General features: G+C 40.5%; 3 protein-coding genes across 3 annotated transcripts; 2 read left to right on the top strand and 1 right to left on the bottom strand.

Annotated features, from left to right (window-relative positions):
- Positions 1–331: 331 nt before the first annotated feature.
- Positions 332–4,496, top strand: LOC137729270 (dicarboxylate transporter 2, chloroplastic-like). Its single transcript, XM_068468143.1, has 4 exons — positions 332–1,335; positions 2,328–2,641; positions 2,946–3,394; positions 4,026–4,496. The coding sequence occupies exons 1-4, from the start codon at positions 514–516 to the stop codon at positions 4,139–4,141; spliced, it is 1,701 nt and encodes a 566-aa protein (XP_068324244.1). The 5' UTR covers positions 332–513; the 3' UTR covers positions 4,142–4,496.
- Positions 4,497–5,834: 1,338 nt separating this feature from the next.
- On the top strand, positions 5,835–8,121 carry LOC137729394 (putative H/ACA ribonucleoprotein complex subunit 1-like protein 1). The gene is made up of 4 exons (XM_068468338.1): positions 5,835–6,079; positions 6,441–6,589; positions 6,685–6,800; positions 7,744–8,121. The coding sequence occupies exons 1-4, from the start codon at positions 5,926–5,928 to the stop codon at positions 7,892–7,894; spliced, it is 570 nt and encodes a 189-aa protein (XP_068324439.1). The 5' UTR covers positions 5,835–5,925; the 3' UTR covers positions 7,895–8,121.
- Positions 8,122–8,999: 878 nt separating this feature from the next.
- On the bottom strand, positions 9,000–12,726 carry LOC137728825 (2-carboxy-1,4-naphthoquinone phytyltransferase, chloroplastic). Its single transcript, XM_068467598.1, has 13 exons — positions 12,572–12,726; positions 12,359–12,438; positions 12,170–12,247; positions 11,754–12,006; positions 11,003–11,106; positions 10,821–10,892; positions 10,556–10,694; positions 10,207–10,313; positions 10,023–10,122; positions 9,890–9,928; positions 9,679–9,789; positions 9,518–9,583; positions 9,000–9,301 (listed from the first exon to the last, which is right to left on the bottom strand). The coding sequence occupies exons 2-13, from the start codon at positions 12,364–12,366 to the stop codon at positions 9,164–9,166; spliced, it is 1,215 nt and encodes a 404-aa protein (XP_068323699.1). The 5' UTR covers positions 12,367–12,438; positions 12,572–12,726; the 3' UTR covers positions 9,000–9,163.
- Positions 12,727–16,306: the final 3,580 nt, after the last annotated feature.

Here is a 16,306-nt window from a genome sequence, read left to right as displayed (position 1 = left end):
CAGTGTCTAATTAGTTGACATCTGTCCTACACTTTTTCATGCTCAAGCTTCATACCAAGCCAATCAAAATAGGTTGGATCGGTTTGTTTGATGCCCATTCTTTTTTTTTTTTTTTTTTTTTTAATAAGAATAATTAGTGGCAAATTACCATTATTCATTCTTTTTGAGGGCACACAAACTTTTCAACATTTATTTTATCACAAGTTTAACTTTCACATCAATAACGAATTTGTTTGATGCCCATCCTATTTGGATTCAGACTTTTTATTTTTTTTTCATTTTAAATTTATGTATAAGAAAAAGGCATGTAATAAAAAATAGAAAGAAAAAAAAAACATAATTCTATTGAATTCCCTCCTCACACATCACCGTCACCGTCACCTTTCTCTCTGTCTCCGCCTCTTTCTCTCCCGTCTGGGAGCTCCGCCCTTCTCCCATCAAAGACCAAAACCTTTCCTCTCTCTCTCTCTCAAATTCCAATTCTCTCTCTCTCTCTCTAACAAGTTAGCAACAATGGAGAGCTTCGCCCTCCACTCTCTCTCCACCTCCTCCTTCTCTCTCTCTTCCCGCGCTTCCTTATTTCGCCGCTCAAAACCCGTCATCAAATCCCCACCGTCCATCCACCACAACCTTAAACCATCTCCCTCACTCCCCACCCTCCGATCACCATCCCTCTTGGCCTCAAAACCCTTCATTTCCTCGTCTCATTCCTCAAAACCCGGAAAAACCCACTTCCCAATCCAAGCCTCTAAATACGAAGAACCCGGAACCACTCTCACACCACCGCCGCCGCTTCAAGGTGCCAAACCCATCCCCTTCATCATCTCTATCGCCGTAGGCATCGTGGTCCGCTTTTTCGTCCCCAAACCAGTCGAAGTCACCCCACAAGCCTGGCAGTTGCTCGCCATTTTCCTATCCACCATTGCCGGCCTGATTCTGAGCCCGTTACCCGTTGGTGCTTGGGCCTTTCTCGGCCTCACCGCCTCCATTGTGACCGGAACTCTGTCTTTTCCGACGGCCTTCGGTGCTTTTACGAATGAGGTGATCTGGTTGATTGTCATTTCCTTCTTTTTCGCTCGCGGGTTCGTGAAGACGGGCTTGGGGGATCGGATTGCCACCTACTTTGTCAAGTGGTTGGGGAAGAGCACACTGGGTTTGTCCTATGGCTTGACAATAAGCGAGGCACTAATTGCTCCAGCAATGCCGAGTACCACGGCCAGGGCTGGCGGTGTTTTCTTGCCAATTATCCAGTCATTGTCCCTCTCCGGCGGGAGTAAACCCGGTGACCCCTCCAAACGAAAGCTCGGTTCTTATCTGGTTATGTCTCAGTTTCAGGTTGTTGCTCTTTCAGTCCCTCCCTTGTATTTGAAGATATATGAATTCTATATTCTTAGCTAGTGGATTTTCTTCAGTATTTCATATTTAGGGTACGGACTCGATAACATCTTTCGTTGATTGCCTCTTTAGATGCCTGTAATATTGTGAATGATATGACTTTGATAAACTCAGTTTGGAGGAGTTTTCTTTTGCACTTTTACTTAATCTGCTCATTGAATATCCTTAATTCAGTTGTTATATTAATTTAAACCAAAAACTGTACTGAAAATGCGGAAATCAAAATGCTCTTGACCATTCAAGAAGAAGAAAACTAGAGTTCTACAAGTGGGAGGAGGGGGTGGCGGGTTATTGTCTCAACTCTTCTTTGCACTTTGCCTTTAGTTTCTGCTGAATTAGATAGGAAGAGAACCTTTTCTTTTTCGTACAAACAAACAACTGCCCTTCACTCTATGTTGTTGAATTAACCAAGAGGAGAACTTTCTTTCGTTGTTCTGCCTTTCGCCTCAACAACCAGCGCCTCTTTTACTCTAGTTGTTGCTGAATCATACACAAGAGGATTTTTTTTCCCCTCTTCGTTGATGTACTGTGCTTTATAATTTTAATTCTTTTTTGCCTCATCCTGTGTGTTTGTTTGAAGACAAAAAGCTTATGTTCTCCGGTAGTCAGTCAAAGTACAAAGAAGAGCATAAAACTCTTTGTAGTTCTCTTGTGTCCCACATCAGTGGATTCTATTAAATTTTAAGTAGAGATCCTTGAACTAATCAAACTTATTATCCGTACAATTGTTTGTTGAAAGAAAGTGTTGGAACTCTCATGTGTTAATTAAGAGATCCAGTGTACGTAAACTACACTTTTTAATTTTTTTCCTAGTGAATTAATTCAGCATTAACTATTACTGTGTTATATATTCTTTCCTTGCTGACTCTAGTAGCATATGTTATTTGTGTCATCTTGTGACTTATGCATCTGTGTTGTGTGATGGGTGACAGTCATCTGGTAACTCTAGTGCTCTTTTCTTAACGGCTGCAGCTCAAAATTTGCTGTGCCTCAAATTGGCTGAGGAAATTGGGGTGATTATTCCAAGCCCTTGGGTTTCTTGGTTCATGGCTGCTAGTTTACCAGCATTTGTCTGCCTTCTAGCTACTCCGCTAGTCTTATACAAGCTATTTCCTCCAGAAACCAAAGACACACCTGATGCCCCTGCCATGGCTACAAAGAAATTGGAGAATATGGGTCCCGTCACAAAGAATGAATTCATTATGGTTGGTACAATGCTTCTTGCTGTCTCTTTGTGGGTCTTTGGGTAAGTAGTTTATCTTGCTTTGGACTATTTACTATTAATTTTACGTGTCCAGTAGATCATAATTGCATATCCTTCTTTTTGGTAATCAGATATATTTTTCACCAAGAATAAGACTTTGCTTGGGATAATGGGATGTTTCCATGGACTACAGTTTTACAATATATTCTTATAGTGATGGTTGACAGTAGCAAACCCGTCATGTGTGTGTGTATAAGTTCAGTTCATGATTTCCCTGAGAATGCATTTTGTTCTACTAGGGTTCTAAATCTTCTGATTCACCAATTCGTTCTTTGTTTGCTTGCAGAGACGCTTTTGGTATAGCAAGTGTTGTAACTGCAATGATTGGCTTATCTATACTCCTTTTGTTAGGAGTCCTTGATTGGGATGACTGTTTAAGTGAAAAATCAGCATGGGATACATTGGCTTGGTTCTCTGTTCTTGTTGGTATGGCTGGCCAGTTGACAAATCTTGGTATTGTAAATTGGATGTCTGGTTGTGTAGCCACTATGCTTCAGTCTTACTCTTTGAGCTGGCCAGTTGCATTTGGTGTTCTTCAGGCAGCTTACTTCTTCATCCATTACCTCTTTGCAAGTCAAACCGGTCATGTGGGTGCTTTATACTCTGCATTTCTTGCCATGAACTTGGCAGCTGGGGTACCTGGTGTGTTAGCAGCGTTGGCTTTAGCTTACAATACAAGTCTGTTTGGGGCTTTAACGCATTATAGCAGTGGTCAGGCTGCTGTATACTATGGAGGTATGCCCCTTTCATAAGTTTGGAATTTTTTTTTTTACCTTAAACAATTACATTTCTGTAGTGTTCGTTTCCTTTTCAATAACAGTTGCTTCATTTTATTATTTTATGGTCTTTAAAATTAGGGAAAATTTTCGAGATGTCACTTGAAGTTTGTACAAATTTCATTGTCACCTCAGAAAAAGAAATTTAAGAAATATGTCACGTAAATTTTTCAAAACCCATGACAACCTCACTCTGTCAAGTTCTCCATTCAAAACATGGCACGTGCGTCACTCTGACCCACTTTCAGTGGACATTTTTTTACTTTTTGAGGCAAGTTTTTAGGATTTTTCATTGGTGTAAAGACTGGGTTTCTTTTTCTGGACGGAAAGTTTGAAGGTGTTAGCATGAGGTTTCAAAATGAATTTGGTGTGCTGTGTAAGTTGGTGACATTGAAAATTTTCTCTTACAATTTGATAGCCTCAAATATTTTTATTTACCTCTCTCTCTCTCCCTCTCTCTCTCTACCCAGCTACCTTCTTTATTTTTTTCACTGAAGCGCTCAGAAGTCAAGAACATGAAAGAAAGTGGATTGTCTTTATCAGTATCTGTTTTGTGTGGTGACTGATAAGATGTTTGTTGTTTCCAACAGCTGGTTACATTGATCTTCCTGATGTATTCAAAGTTGGCTTTGTAATGGCTCTTGTTAATGCTGTCATCTGGGCAATAGTAGGATCCTTCTGGTGGAAATTTTTGGGCCTCTACTGATGTTCATCAGTTTCCTGTAAGTAGATTATTTGGTCTTCCCTGTTGTATTATTATTTTCGGGGCAGAATGGAACTATCGTTTTGGCCGAAGCCGATAATAAAATGCAAAACCATAGGTTTACTTAGCCACAGTTCAGGTAATTCCGTAGCCGTAGGACCTCTCTTCTGTTCTTTAACATGAAGCAAGTATTCTCTCTTTTGAATCACTCTTATTTGTCCACCCCAAGCATGCCTCACTACACGTGTGTTATACGTTAGTCTGGTTTCGGATTTAACCATGTCGGAAAAGAAACTTTTTTTCGTTTGAGAATCATATCCTGCTACTCTCGGGGTAGAATTTCAAATTAGAGGACTCGTTCATGGATGTTGCTGTTTTATGACCTGACTTTTCATTCATGGTTCATGCTTTTTTCCAGATCATAGGTTACCGTTTCTCATCTTGATGTTGTTATTAGCTTAGCGTACTCGTTCATGGATGTTGTTATTCGAGTTTCTCACTATCTGTAAACAAATTCCGGTGAAATACTTGCGGCGGTTAATGAGATTCCGGGCATCGTTCCCGGACTTAGAAAGGGGCTAGCATCGCTACAAAATTATTTTCATGCCTTACTAAAGATTCAGAATTATGAGTGTTTCTCTCCTGCGCATGACCCGAATTCAATGCAAGGAGCGACTTGAACGAAGCGAAGGACGATATTGGCATATTGCGAATGAGCATTTTGGAAACATAAGGGACGGATTTGTAAATGACTACTTGAAAAGTAGTCATTTACAAATTACTTCTTAAAATGATGATGGGGGAGTCCCTTGTAATTTGAAAGTATCTCACCTAAACATACCCTGAGGATTCACTTGGATGGAGGATTTATAGCAAGGAATTTGCTGATGATGGGACTAGAGGCCCAGAGGGTGAAGGAATTTGTTAAATTACATGTTAGATTAGTCACAGACTGATTTGAACCTATGCCATCATGCAATGGCTCAATACCTTTCCACCACGGTAGGTGATAAGATTTAAATTGTTGGGATTTAGAAGTTACTAAATTTGCTATCTTAGGACTAATACAAATTAACAAAAGTTGAATTCATTAGCAAATTACTATTGCGGCAAAATATTTTTATAATAATACGTATGTTGTAAAACCTCTATCTAGCCAACGAAAAAATTTTCGAAATTGAATTGTCGTGCGGGTTAGGAAATTTGTTTTTAACCTACAGCTCTTGGGTTCAGACCCTCCTATTTCCTCTCAGGTAGTGTCATTAACAACCCCAAGGGGCTAGTCTAGTAAAACTATAAAAAGAAATAAAGATTTTGGAATCCTCAACCTGAGTTTGAATTCTCATGAATACATTATCCAAGATACTGACTCTGTTTTGATATACCGTTTAGCTATGATGATCAAAGCACGTTGTCACCTCATGTGGTGCTGAGACTGCATGGAGAGTATGTTTAGTCAATCACTAATGTATGTTTGGATACCTCTCGTTTTAAAATAATTATTATTATCATTAATTGGATAAAAGTATTTGATAATTAACTTAAAAGAAAACGTTCGAATAATCTTTTTATTTGAAATAAATAATTTGGGCCGGTCCAGAGTGATATGGCCCGAGCCCGCGGACGCATCTTGAAGCAGGGGTATTTTAGTCATTTGAAGACGGAGCATGAAAAGCCCTAGACCGACATGCTTAAACCCTAAAGGCATTTCACTCATTCATTGTATTGGAGGCCGAAACCAACACTCTCAGAGCTCCTCTTCCTCGTTCCTTAAGCACCCAAACATCATGCGACCTCCCAGAGGCGGCGGAAGTTTCAGAGGCTCCCGCGGTCGCGGTGGTGGTGGTGGTGGCCGCGGCTTTAATAGGGGTGGTGGTCGCGGCTTTAATAGTGGTGGTCGCGGTTTCTTTCGCGATGAGGGCCCTCCTTCCGAAGTCGTAGGTCTGTTCATTTTTCTTTCCGAACTCATTTTTGTTAATCATTTTGGTAGTTCTTCTATTTAATGGGGACTTTGGTTTTTCCGTGGAGTTTTCGAAACCCTATTCTTTTAGTTTTTTGTCTTGTAAATGTCATGAAACAATGTGTTCAGCACCTGTGGAATTAAGAAGTTAAATAGAAATCTGGGTTGGTGAAATATGTCTCAGTTTCTGCAAAAGGCGACGACAACAACAACCAAGCCTTATCCCACTAAGTGGGGTCGGCTGTATAAATCGTAGAACTTCGCTGCACTAAGTTTTGTAGATTTTGAATTCTGTTACTTTTTCTCGTTGGATGGTTTATTGATTTTTTTGTTGTTTTGCAGAGGTTTCGACATTTGTTCATGCATGTGAGGGTGAGGCAGTGACAAAGCTCACAAATCCGAAGATACCCCATTTTAATGCCGCAATCTATCTGCAGAACAAGACTCAGATTGGGAAAGTTGATGAAATATTTGGTCCAATCAACGAATCCGTGAGTCCTCCTGTGCACTGTTTATGATGCCAACTCTTTGTAGCTTGCTTTTTAGTTTTGGATGTTTAATTTGGTTTCTTGTGATGCAATTGCAGTACTTTTCGGTCAAAGTTATGGAAGGAATTGTGGCTACTTCGTATTCACAGGGTGATAAGTTCTATATTGACCCAATGAAGCTTCTTCCTCTTGAAAGATTTCTTCCGCAGCCAAAGTATGATTTTCGTACTTTTGCATTATTTAGGTTGCATTTCATGTTTGAGTTGAAATAATGATAAGGTTCATTCCACATTCCGTACTTTAATTAAACAACACATGCTTTCCAATGAACAACTGCAAAGAGTCTATATCATTCCGTGTTACTTCATGACCTCTTTTTTCTTGGAAGGGGGTTATTGTAAAGACGTCAGTGTCCCAAGTTATTTTTTAGTGTGGCAGCATAAACTCTTAAGTGTTACTAGGATGACAAGCTCAGTCTTCTATACTGTAAACTTGATGTCAAGCTTTGTTTCCAAGCTAGGACAAGCGAAAATCTGATCAGTCTAGCTTAATTTTGGTCACGTTGCCAAACCAAATTCTACTTATTATAGATAATAGATATCCCATTGGTTTCTTGGGGAGCCTCTCGATCGCTCTTTATTCTTTGGCTTATCTTCAACTGTTATGTTTGATAAGAACAGGAGTTGGCTGATGGAACTTTTTTATTCGAACACTTGAACTTTCAAGATCATTGTATGATCGTTCACAAGGCTTATTTTGAACTCTGTTATTTTTATTTGACAAAAAGCAATGTCGGAAAGTTCTCTTGGAAATGGTCTCGTCAATGGGCTTAACTATGTCATTCAGTTAACACATGAGCTAATTTTATGGCTGATCCTTGGCTCTGATAATTTTTTGGTAACTGTTAGTCATATTCATTCGTTCCTTTCTTGTACTGTGTTGAGTGACAATTCCTTTGCTTCATTGTTATTTTGAGTTGTATATGTATAGCTTTTTATTTTTTATTTTTTTGGGGTCTGCCAGTGAGCATGGTTTTGTGTGGTAATCTGTTTTTAGTAGTGTTAGAAAGGTCTTCGATTGTTCATCCGAAGTAATTCTCATATTATTCTCATTGTCAATTCTTGCGAGTGACACATGTATGGATGGTTTTCCTGCAGGGGACAGAAGCCAGCGTTTTCTCGAGGTGGAGGCCGTGGAAGGGGTGCTCCGAGGGGAAGGGGTTTTCCAAGGGGAGGGGGTTTTACGAGGGGAAGGGGTCCTCCGAGGGGTGGTAACCGTGGTGGCTTCAGGGGCAGAGGGAGATTTTAGAATAGCATTTTGTAATAGTTCTAGTGCCCTCCCCACTTTGTGTCATCATTTCTGGATGCTCAGGGCTCACAAGAATCACAACTTCATGCTGATTTTGGTGTTGACATGCGGTTGATGGACTATTTATTTTCCTGAGTAATGTAGTTTTATAATCCTAGCTGCAATTTGAACTTGAGTCGAGTTAAACGTAGACGTTTATTTTGAATTTAAGAAATCTGCTGTGGAAATGAGCCTTGCCTGAGTGGTTAGAGTTTTTGCAGCACCGTATTTGGTAGACCCAAATACATCATTATTTTATACTTTTTTGTATGTATGGCGCAACCGAATCTGTATTGGGCCATCTTGGAACCCAAGACCTTGCTTGTGAAGTAAATCATCGCATCTACGGTCCAACTAATTGAAAGATAATCAATTGATTTTTTTTTTTTTTTTATCGATTCTTGAGTATGAAAGTTCTCTTGGTAAGTTTTCCGGACGCCATGTGGTGATATAAGTTTATGTAAGATTTTGAGCTTTACGATATAGTGGTGTTTTTGTTCACTTGTAAGGGAGAGGTTTTTTGTTTAAATCTCGTAAATAGTGAGTTCAGTACTAATTTATTCACCCACCCTTTGGTGTAAATATATCATGGTGTAAAAAAAACAAGGGGTGAAAAAAGTTGAGTTCGGCAATATGGTTTCCCATCAATGTGGGGTTCATTATTACCACGCCAGCTCATGTGACGAATTTTTAAGCCAAACATGTGAACAATCAAATAAGGTAGTGTGGAGCATGTGTGGTCGTTAAGCTTCATAGATGTGACAAACTGCTTTAATACTATGAATAAAATTGAGATTCTACCTCAAAACCAATTGGTAATATGGAGTATCCCAACTACTTATAAACTCATCCAAAGGTCCACTCTCTTGTCAATGTGCGATTTATTCCCCCACATAGTCACGTTGGCCAAAGCATCCTTTTCCCTCCCCATTAAAACGATTGATAATGTCCATCTTTGCAGGGCGATTTGAAAATGGTATATCTTTCTCGTAATGCTTTCGTTCCACTATTCGGCCACTATTCTGATTGAATTAAGAATCTCTTCCTAACAACCAACTCATAGTAAGATTAAAAAATGATTCTCCCCTCGTAATTTAGATAAATTTAGTGTAATTATCTGTCGTGAGGAAAAACATGCTTGTTTTCCCAAAGACCATGTTATTCTAGATCTGCCACTCAACAAACTAAGCATATTCGTACGTACACAACAGACTCTGCGATTGCAAAACTTCATGACAATCCAAACGCTGAGGAAAGGCTAAGTTTAGGGAACATTCTCGACACAACGAGTCCAGCAGCCAATGCAGTTCCAAACAAAGAATGCAATCTCACACAGTAGTACTTCGCCATGAATATCTTCTGCTTGTCCTGTAAGAAAAAGAAATTTCTTATAAGCAAAATCCGCAACACTCGGAATAAAATGAGCAGATGTTGTCGTTCCTGTCACTACACCGATGTATGAGTGAAGCAACAGGAATGACACTCTGCGCCAAATTTCAGTAGGATCACACATAACAGTAACAACAGAACCAAGAGAATCTTGAAATTGAGGCATCCTGCGTTCCACGCAAGCTGCGTACTCACATTGTGGTTTTCTTCAACATAGCTAACCACCAGTCTTGCAATTGGTATGGTCAAGCAACAGAGAAACTGAAAGAAGCCGCGATCAAACTCAGACTGATAAAATGTAGGATAGAACCTTGCTACTAGGCACATGTATACTTCACCAATTAGATATAACTTACGATACAAGTAAAAGGAAGAGCGCTGCGCAGACCGAAAGTGAAAGTAAGAACATATAGTCCTGTTACTGCCCATTTCACTACCCCTGATCCTCTTTCGGTGCCAAGCCTAACCTGTACACCGATAGACATACAAATAAAAAGATCAACGGTAAGTGGTTCTCGTTAAGGTTTCAAGTTTAAACATATAAGAGCTCAGTTTAAGTGTATATACCAGAGGGGATATTTTTCCTACAGCCCGGTCTCCTTCGATCTGAGTTGCATGACATTCGTGTGAGTTTTGACACTGTCATGCTATAAACCAGCTGGAGAGCTCAAAATTTCTCAATATAAAAAACGATAACTACCTGATGAAAGTGACTACAGAAGAGGATCAAGGCCGTTGTAATGCCAACAAGGAGTGATACGGAGAGAATTGAACCGGTGAAAGGAAGATGGATCACTTCCCTGTCAAGACAAGCAATATTAACTAGGGTATCAAAGACTAGAAAAAATTAAATCAACATCCATGACATATCGAAGTTAGTTAACCTTGTGCTGCCCTGCAATAAATAAAACCCGGTGGTAGCGAATGGACCAAATGCTGCAAAACACAACGGCTCTCCCAATCCCTTGTAACTTAACCGAAATGGTGGACACTGCAACCCAGCAGTAGAGCAGATATAAAAACATGTTGCTTCCCATGCACAGACATCAAACATGCTTAGAAAATTCACATCGGAAACATGCTTCGAAAATTCAGCTAATGCTTACCCCCATTTATAAAATTGTTAATATCAAAAGATGTGACTCGATTTTCATTTGCTAAAGAAGAACATCAAGGATACAGATTTGTTGTTCAGATTAATTTACTTGGTCTCATATGCAGCATTCTACTTACCTGATATATATAACCAAAAATGACTGCACAACCGAGTAATAATATTGCACGCATATTCCCTGCCTTAACAGATACCCAGGCAAGCCCCAAGAAGCCAAGAGCAAGCAGTAAGTATGAAGAAACAAGAGTGCCTGTACGGCTTGCCAAGCACATTACAAAACAAAATCGGAAATTAATATTGGACATAACAACGACACAAGATTGCAGGAAAGCGCAGACACACTAAATTCATTAACATACAACAAAGAAGAAGAATAAACCTTACCTGCCCACCAGATTTACAACTGATTCTTTCTTATTTATGTCTGCTCCTGTATCGAAATCGTATACATCGTTGCTGCAAATTGATGAACGAATATGAATTTTAACGGTGCAGAAGTGAAGAAAGGAGTTAAAACATATCTAAAAGCCAAACGCATGCATTCCGGAAATTATTATGATGTATACCTTAAGTTGAGCCATGTGATGATAAGAACCGAGGAAATCAAAAGAATAGAATAACGCTGAGCTGAGAACATGCCTGTCTGCAAATAAGCAGCTGCGCTACCTACCTGCTTAAGAAAGCAAGACATGGTGAAGCGAGCTAGTTAGAGGCGGGGAAGTGTATATCATTTCAAGCATAGTGATGAGAGACAATGGTGTAATGGAAATGACTGCATTGTACTAAAAGCACAGAGTATATCGGTAACTAATTTAAGAGAGGAAGAGATATGCTAGAAGCACTCTGCGTAGTGTACTACTTCAAAATCCAAGGGAGGATATAAATTACAGAGAAGACAACTGGAACATATACAATTTAAACCTGAACAAAATTCTATAGAATCTCATGTGCGTGCCCTCACTGAATGTCTCTGTCATATAAAAATAGTAGTTACTTAAACACGAGTTCTCAACTATAGTGTAGGAGCTCTGTGGAGTTTTCGGGATTCACATATCCAAAGTTATTTTAGTTATGCAGTCTTACGTTTTATAAATGCAACGCTTCCCCCAAAACACCGCTACTGATACATTCAACATGTTTATGTTTCTTCCGCTGTGTGTATAGTCCAAATCCATTATACTGCACACAGAGAACGGAAGCTGGATTTCCAACAGTTGCGGACTTGAAAAACATATATGTACAAATACATAGAAAATTGAAACCTTAATATGATGTTAGGAGAAACGGAGAGATGTATGCATCGCCTGAAAAACTCACCGTGAGAGGAATCAAAGCAACGGAGTATATTGGTAACTTGATCGCCCTCCATGTCAAGGTTGCTTTAGAAATATCCGCTTCTTCCTTATCCTCTTCTTGGTGGATGGTGGTGTTAGAATAATAGTCTGACTTATTGTTGACAAAAGCCTGTCCACGATGTTGCCACTGCCGCCTGGCCTCTACCTCTCTTCTAAGGAAAACTTTTTGAACATTACAGGAGAAACAAGACAATGTTGCGAAGCCTCGATAAGGTCTGAGGTATGAGAAATGTCAGTACAATTATACAGAGATTCTCTGGAAGTTTCATCTATTTACGATGATTTGATTTTATTCTAGCGATATTAGATCTAATCTAAAACAAAGAGGAAAACAATTCAGTCACAACTTAGCAATGGAAAATAAGGCCGGGAACTCGCCTTTTGGAGACACGGTAGTCTTTCAGTTTTGTGAGACCAGAACCCGTGGGAAGATTACAGAATGTTGTTGCCATGACCCTGTCCAAGGGAGATGCTTAGGGATTAGGGGTAAGCCAACAGTAGTGAACAAACTAATTTAGTCATCAAATTAGTATTAATCTACAAATACACATCCAAGAACCAACCAACCTGATCATACAAAGACACTCATCACAGAAAGCCCATTGAATGATTGAAGCTTTTTCACTTGTGTGCGCGTAGCAGTACAGCTGAAGTGGAAGATCATTCACCCATTTACAACGAAAAAATGCAGTCAAATATTTTCTAAGCAAATAGTTTACAACAAATATAGCAGAAGAATCTCCGAAAGTCAGAAGAAAAACCAAAAAACGAGAGACCGACCTCTCTAATCTGCCGGTTCCGGTTGCGGTTGCGGTTGCGGTTGCGGTGGGAGTTAAGGCTTCAGCAACTTCATATATCATCTGAATTGATCGAGTCCTTTTCTGGTCAAGGAGAGTGAGTTCAGAGTCTTGAGGTTTTAGACTCCCCAACAAAATCTAGCATGCATGAGATAAGATAACGTTAGTCTGATTCTGTTTGTCCCTTTGCCACGTCTACTTTCTCTTTTTGACTACTACTTTCAAATCCCTTAAGTTTTAAGCAATTGTCAAGTTGGTCCTAAACTTTTCAATATTTTCCAATTCATGTATCAACTTCAATGAAACACTTGCATGTAAATCCCTAGTCAATAGTGAGAGATTTTTCCATGTACTTGTAACACAAGTTGGTATACCACATGATTGTTTCATGTACATGGAATACAAACCGTTATACCACGCATCATAGTAAAATTGAGGAGAGAATATTTTCAATGCTCATTTACTTGTACTATGACAAACTGTGTACCAACTTGTGTTATGAGTACACTGAAAAATCTATATTCAAGAAGGCTATGAAATATAGTTTATTTGTACCCATTACCCACCAACCAAGATGTAGTAGCATCCCTATACTTATCGTTACTATTTTTCTGTAGATCTGACGAAATTGCTTGTGGAGCCAAAAATAATCAAGAAACTTATGGAGGTGACACGTGGACTTTTGGGTGAAAATGACAAAATTACCCGCGAGGCACACCGAGATTCCCACACGTATGCAACAAACAATAATGGCTCAATCAATGAAGAGTCAAGGTGATCAAAATGGTATTTATTCAAATCTCTATCATCACTTCCCTTTAAATAGCCATGTTATCCCACTAGAAAGCTAAGCCATTTGCTACCCACAAACTTCTAAACACATTATTTTTAGAATTCTAACTTTGGTATTGAAGATTCTTTGGCCAAAACGCACCCCCCCCCCCCAAAAAAAAAATCATCATGTATGCGTGAGGCTCTTGGTCTTAATCTTAGGTGCTATTATTTTGTAGGCGCATTTTCGTCAAATGAGAAGACGACAAAAATTTGCATCCACAAATTGGTGATTTCATTGAGAGCCTTGATTCACACGCTCGAAGAAGACTCTTGTATTCAAAGTTTCTCATTTTTCGTTCATTCGTAGATTTTTCGTACATTCTTATTCCAAGAATTTTTTTTATAAAGTTATTTGAATAAACGTAAAAGAAAAGTACAATGACTAGAAATTAGGAAACCACAACGAACGGAACTTCCTACGTTTGAGGATTTGGACCAAGTGATGGAGATCAAGGCATAACCTCACCACGACGATCCACGAGGCTCAATGCGACGACAAATGAAGCAGCACCACCCCCACGGGGCACCACTATGGCTATGCCAACGGCAACCACCACGACAGCAGCTACCGTGGCAACTCATGGTGAGACCCAAGCCCACGGTGAAGGCATCACCTTGCAATCGCAAGCCCAAGCCCATGCCACCTTACAGTAGTAAGCCTAGGCTCACTCCACAAGGGAGCCTATCACAGCCCAGCTCAAGCAGGCCCAAGCTACAGCTGCAGCTACCAAGGCAGTGGCCCAAGTCGCACAAATGGGAGCCCAGCACCAACGTGCTCCAGCAGCCTAGCCTGAGCCCACGGTCCGACCCATGTCGGCAACCCAACTCGCTCCCTCGGTCTAACTTGAGGTCCAACCTACTTCCGTGGCCTTCCTAGCAACCCATACCAATCCAAGATAGGTTCAACCGTCTCGATTTCATATTTCTGGACCGTCAATTGAATCGAGGGTATTTTCACCTCATTTCTTCACAGATTTGACATATCCCAACTCAACTCTCGCCCCCTGAGTCCATTACACTTACCCTACTCAAGAAGACGCATATCGTCCAAGCTCTCTCAACCTAAATGGCGAACAACACTTGTCTCAACAAGTCATAGAGTTGACAAGTGCCCTTGCGCAGTAGACGACCTTGGTGAATCAGCTCTTGCAGCGTACTGGTATGCAGCGTGCCCCAGACGAGGTGTCTCGAAGTAGGATAAGGGCAGACGACAGCAGTGTCTCGGAAAGCAGCCCCTCGACTAGCTACGAACAGAGCGTTTAGGCAGTGTACACTTCTGATTGAGCCCAAGAGATAGCGTATACTTTTGTTTTAATGTGCGGATGAGCGTACATTCTCGGTTAGGCTCCTGAATGAGCATACACTCACGATTAGGGCCACACTCCGATAATCAACATAAGCAACCTTCTAGGCAAAGTGTTCATTCGCGGCTAGGCATGCAAGAAGCATCTTCCACCTCACATCAAAGTAGGCAGCACAACGAACGAAGAGAAATATTCACTCAATCAGACTCAAGTTCAACCAACAGCTTGTGAGAAACTCGCTCGTCTGCTAAGAACATACCACATGCACCGCAACCACAACATAGATAAGCTTAACACATGGAAGAGCAGCCTAGATCAGCAGGTCACGATTGAGGGCAACCGAAAGCTCCGCTACCCCCAACAAGGCAAATTCAGGAAGAAGTAAAGAGGCTCTTGATCAAGCGATTGCGTGATTTCCAATACAACGAGGTCACTAACGAGGCACTACGACGGGGCATGACCAACATAATTATGTCACCTTTCACGGATGAGATCGAGCAGGTAGAACCTCCACACAAGTTCAACATACCACATTTCACATCCTTCAAAGGAGATGGAGACCCGGAGAAACACTAAATCATTACCGAAGCGCAATGATCCTCTATCGAAACAACAACGCTCTCATATGCAAGATATTCACCATCACTCTACAAGGTGAAATGCAAGATTGGTTCCACACCTTGCTGCCACAATCCATCCGGAGTTTCAATGAACTTTCTTTGGTTTTCACCAAAGAATATTCATCATATCACTAGATCAAGAAGAAGTCTGACCACTTGTTCAACGTCAAGAAGAACCCAAAGAAATTGTTTCACGACTATATGAAGAGGTTCAAAGTAGAGACGGCAAAGATAATATGATGCAACAACTCAATCGCTAGTGCAACCTTCTAAAAAAGACTTCCAGTAGACCATCCGCTATTTAGAGAATTGATCATGAAAGAATACCTAAGTCTGGCATACTCATTCGTTATGGCAAAGAAGCATGCACTTTGGGACGAGGCTCGACGAGCAGCCTCGCAAAGAATCGGCAGTAATTCAAAAGAATGAGGACAAGAAGTAGTACAACAACAAAAGCAGGCAGGAGGCCAAGCGCAAAGACCAATCCCCAGCTAAAAGAGTTATGACGCCCAAGAACTACGCTAAGTTCTTGATCCCGATCCACCAAATCCTCCGCAACATCAAGAACGAACCATGGTTCAAGCTGCTGAAGCAATCAAAATGAAATACCTCCAAGTTGGACCACACCAAGTATTGTGCATTTCATCGAGGTCCCGGTCACATAACTGACGACTGCTACACTTAGAGGAACTACCTAGAAAAGCTGGTGAAAGAAGGCAAGGTCGATAGGTACCTAGACAAGCCAACTATGCATCCTAAAAGAAACACAAACATCGACGAAAAATGGTCGACCAAGATAATCTAGATCAATGGCAAGAAGAGGAAGATCCAACAGGCTCTATTAATTCTCAGGTCCAGGCAGTCAACACCCAACTTGGACCTATCGTTGGCTTCACCAAGGAAGATGCCGAAGGTGTTGACTTCTCGCACGACGACGCACTAGTGGTATCTATCCAACTA

Source organism: Pyrus communis, chromosome 3 (genome assembly GCF_963583255.1).
Source record: "Pyrus communis chromosome 3, drPyrComm1.1, whole genome shotgun sequence".
In the NCBI taxonomy this organism is placed as follows: Eukaryota; Viridiplantae; Streptophyta; class Magnoliopsida; order Rosales; family Rosaceae; genus Pyrus; species Pyrus communis.
The sequence above is the reverse complement of the archived record's forward strand: the minus strand, read 5'-3'. Positions and strand labels throughout refer to the sequence as shown.

Coding starts and splice junctions, on each gene's coding strand:
- LOC137728825 (XM_068467598.1), bottom strand. Junction 11,107..11,753: donor TTGCTTTGATTCCTCTCACG/GTGAGTTTTTCA, acceptor TTTCTTAAGCAG/GTAGGTAGCGCAGCTGCTTA. Junction 9,584..9,678: donor CTCTTCCTTTTACTTGTATC/GTAAGTTATATC, acceptor GGCTTCTTTCAG/TTTCTCTGTTGCTTGACCAT.
- LOC137729394 (XM_068468338.1), top strand. CDS start 5,926: ATGCGACCTCCCAGAGGCGGCGGAAGTTTCAGAGGCTCCCGCGGTCGC. Junction 6,080..6,440: donor CCCTCCTTCCGAAGTCGTAG/GTCTGTTCATTT, acceptor GTTGTTTTGCAG/AGGTTTCGACATTTGTTCAT. Junction 6,801..7,743: donor AGATTTCTTCCGCAGCCAAA/GTATGATTTTCG, acceptor GTTTTCCTGCAG/GGGACAGAAGCCAGCGTTTT.
- LOC137729270 (XM_068468143.1), top strand. CDS start 514: ATGGAGAGCTTCGCCCTCCACTCTCTCTCCACCTCCTCCTTCTCTCTC. Junction 2,642..2,945: donor GTCTCTTTGTGGGTCTTTGG/GTAAGTAGTTTA, acceptor GTTTGCTTGCAG/AGACGCTTTTGGTATAGCAA. Junction 3,395..4,025: donor GGCTGCTGTATACTATGGAG/GTATGCCCCTTT, acceptor TGTTTCCAACAG/CTGGTTACATTGATCTTCCT.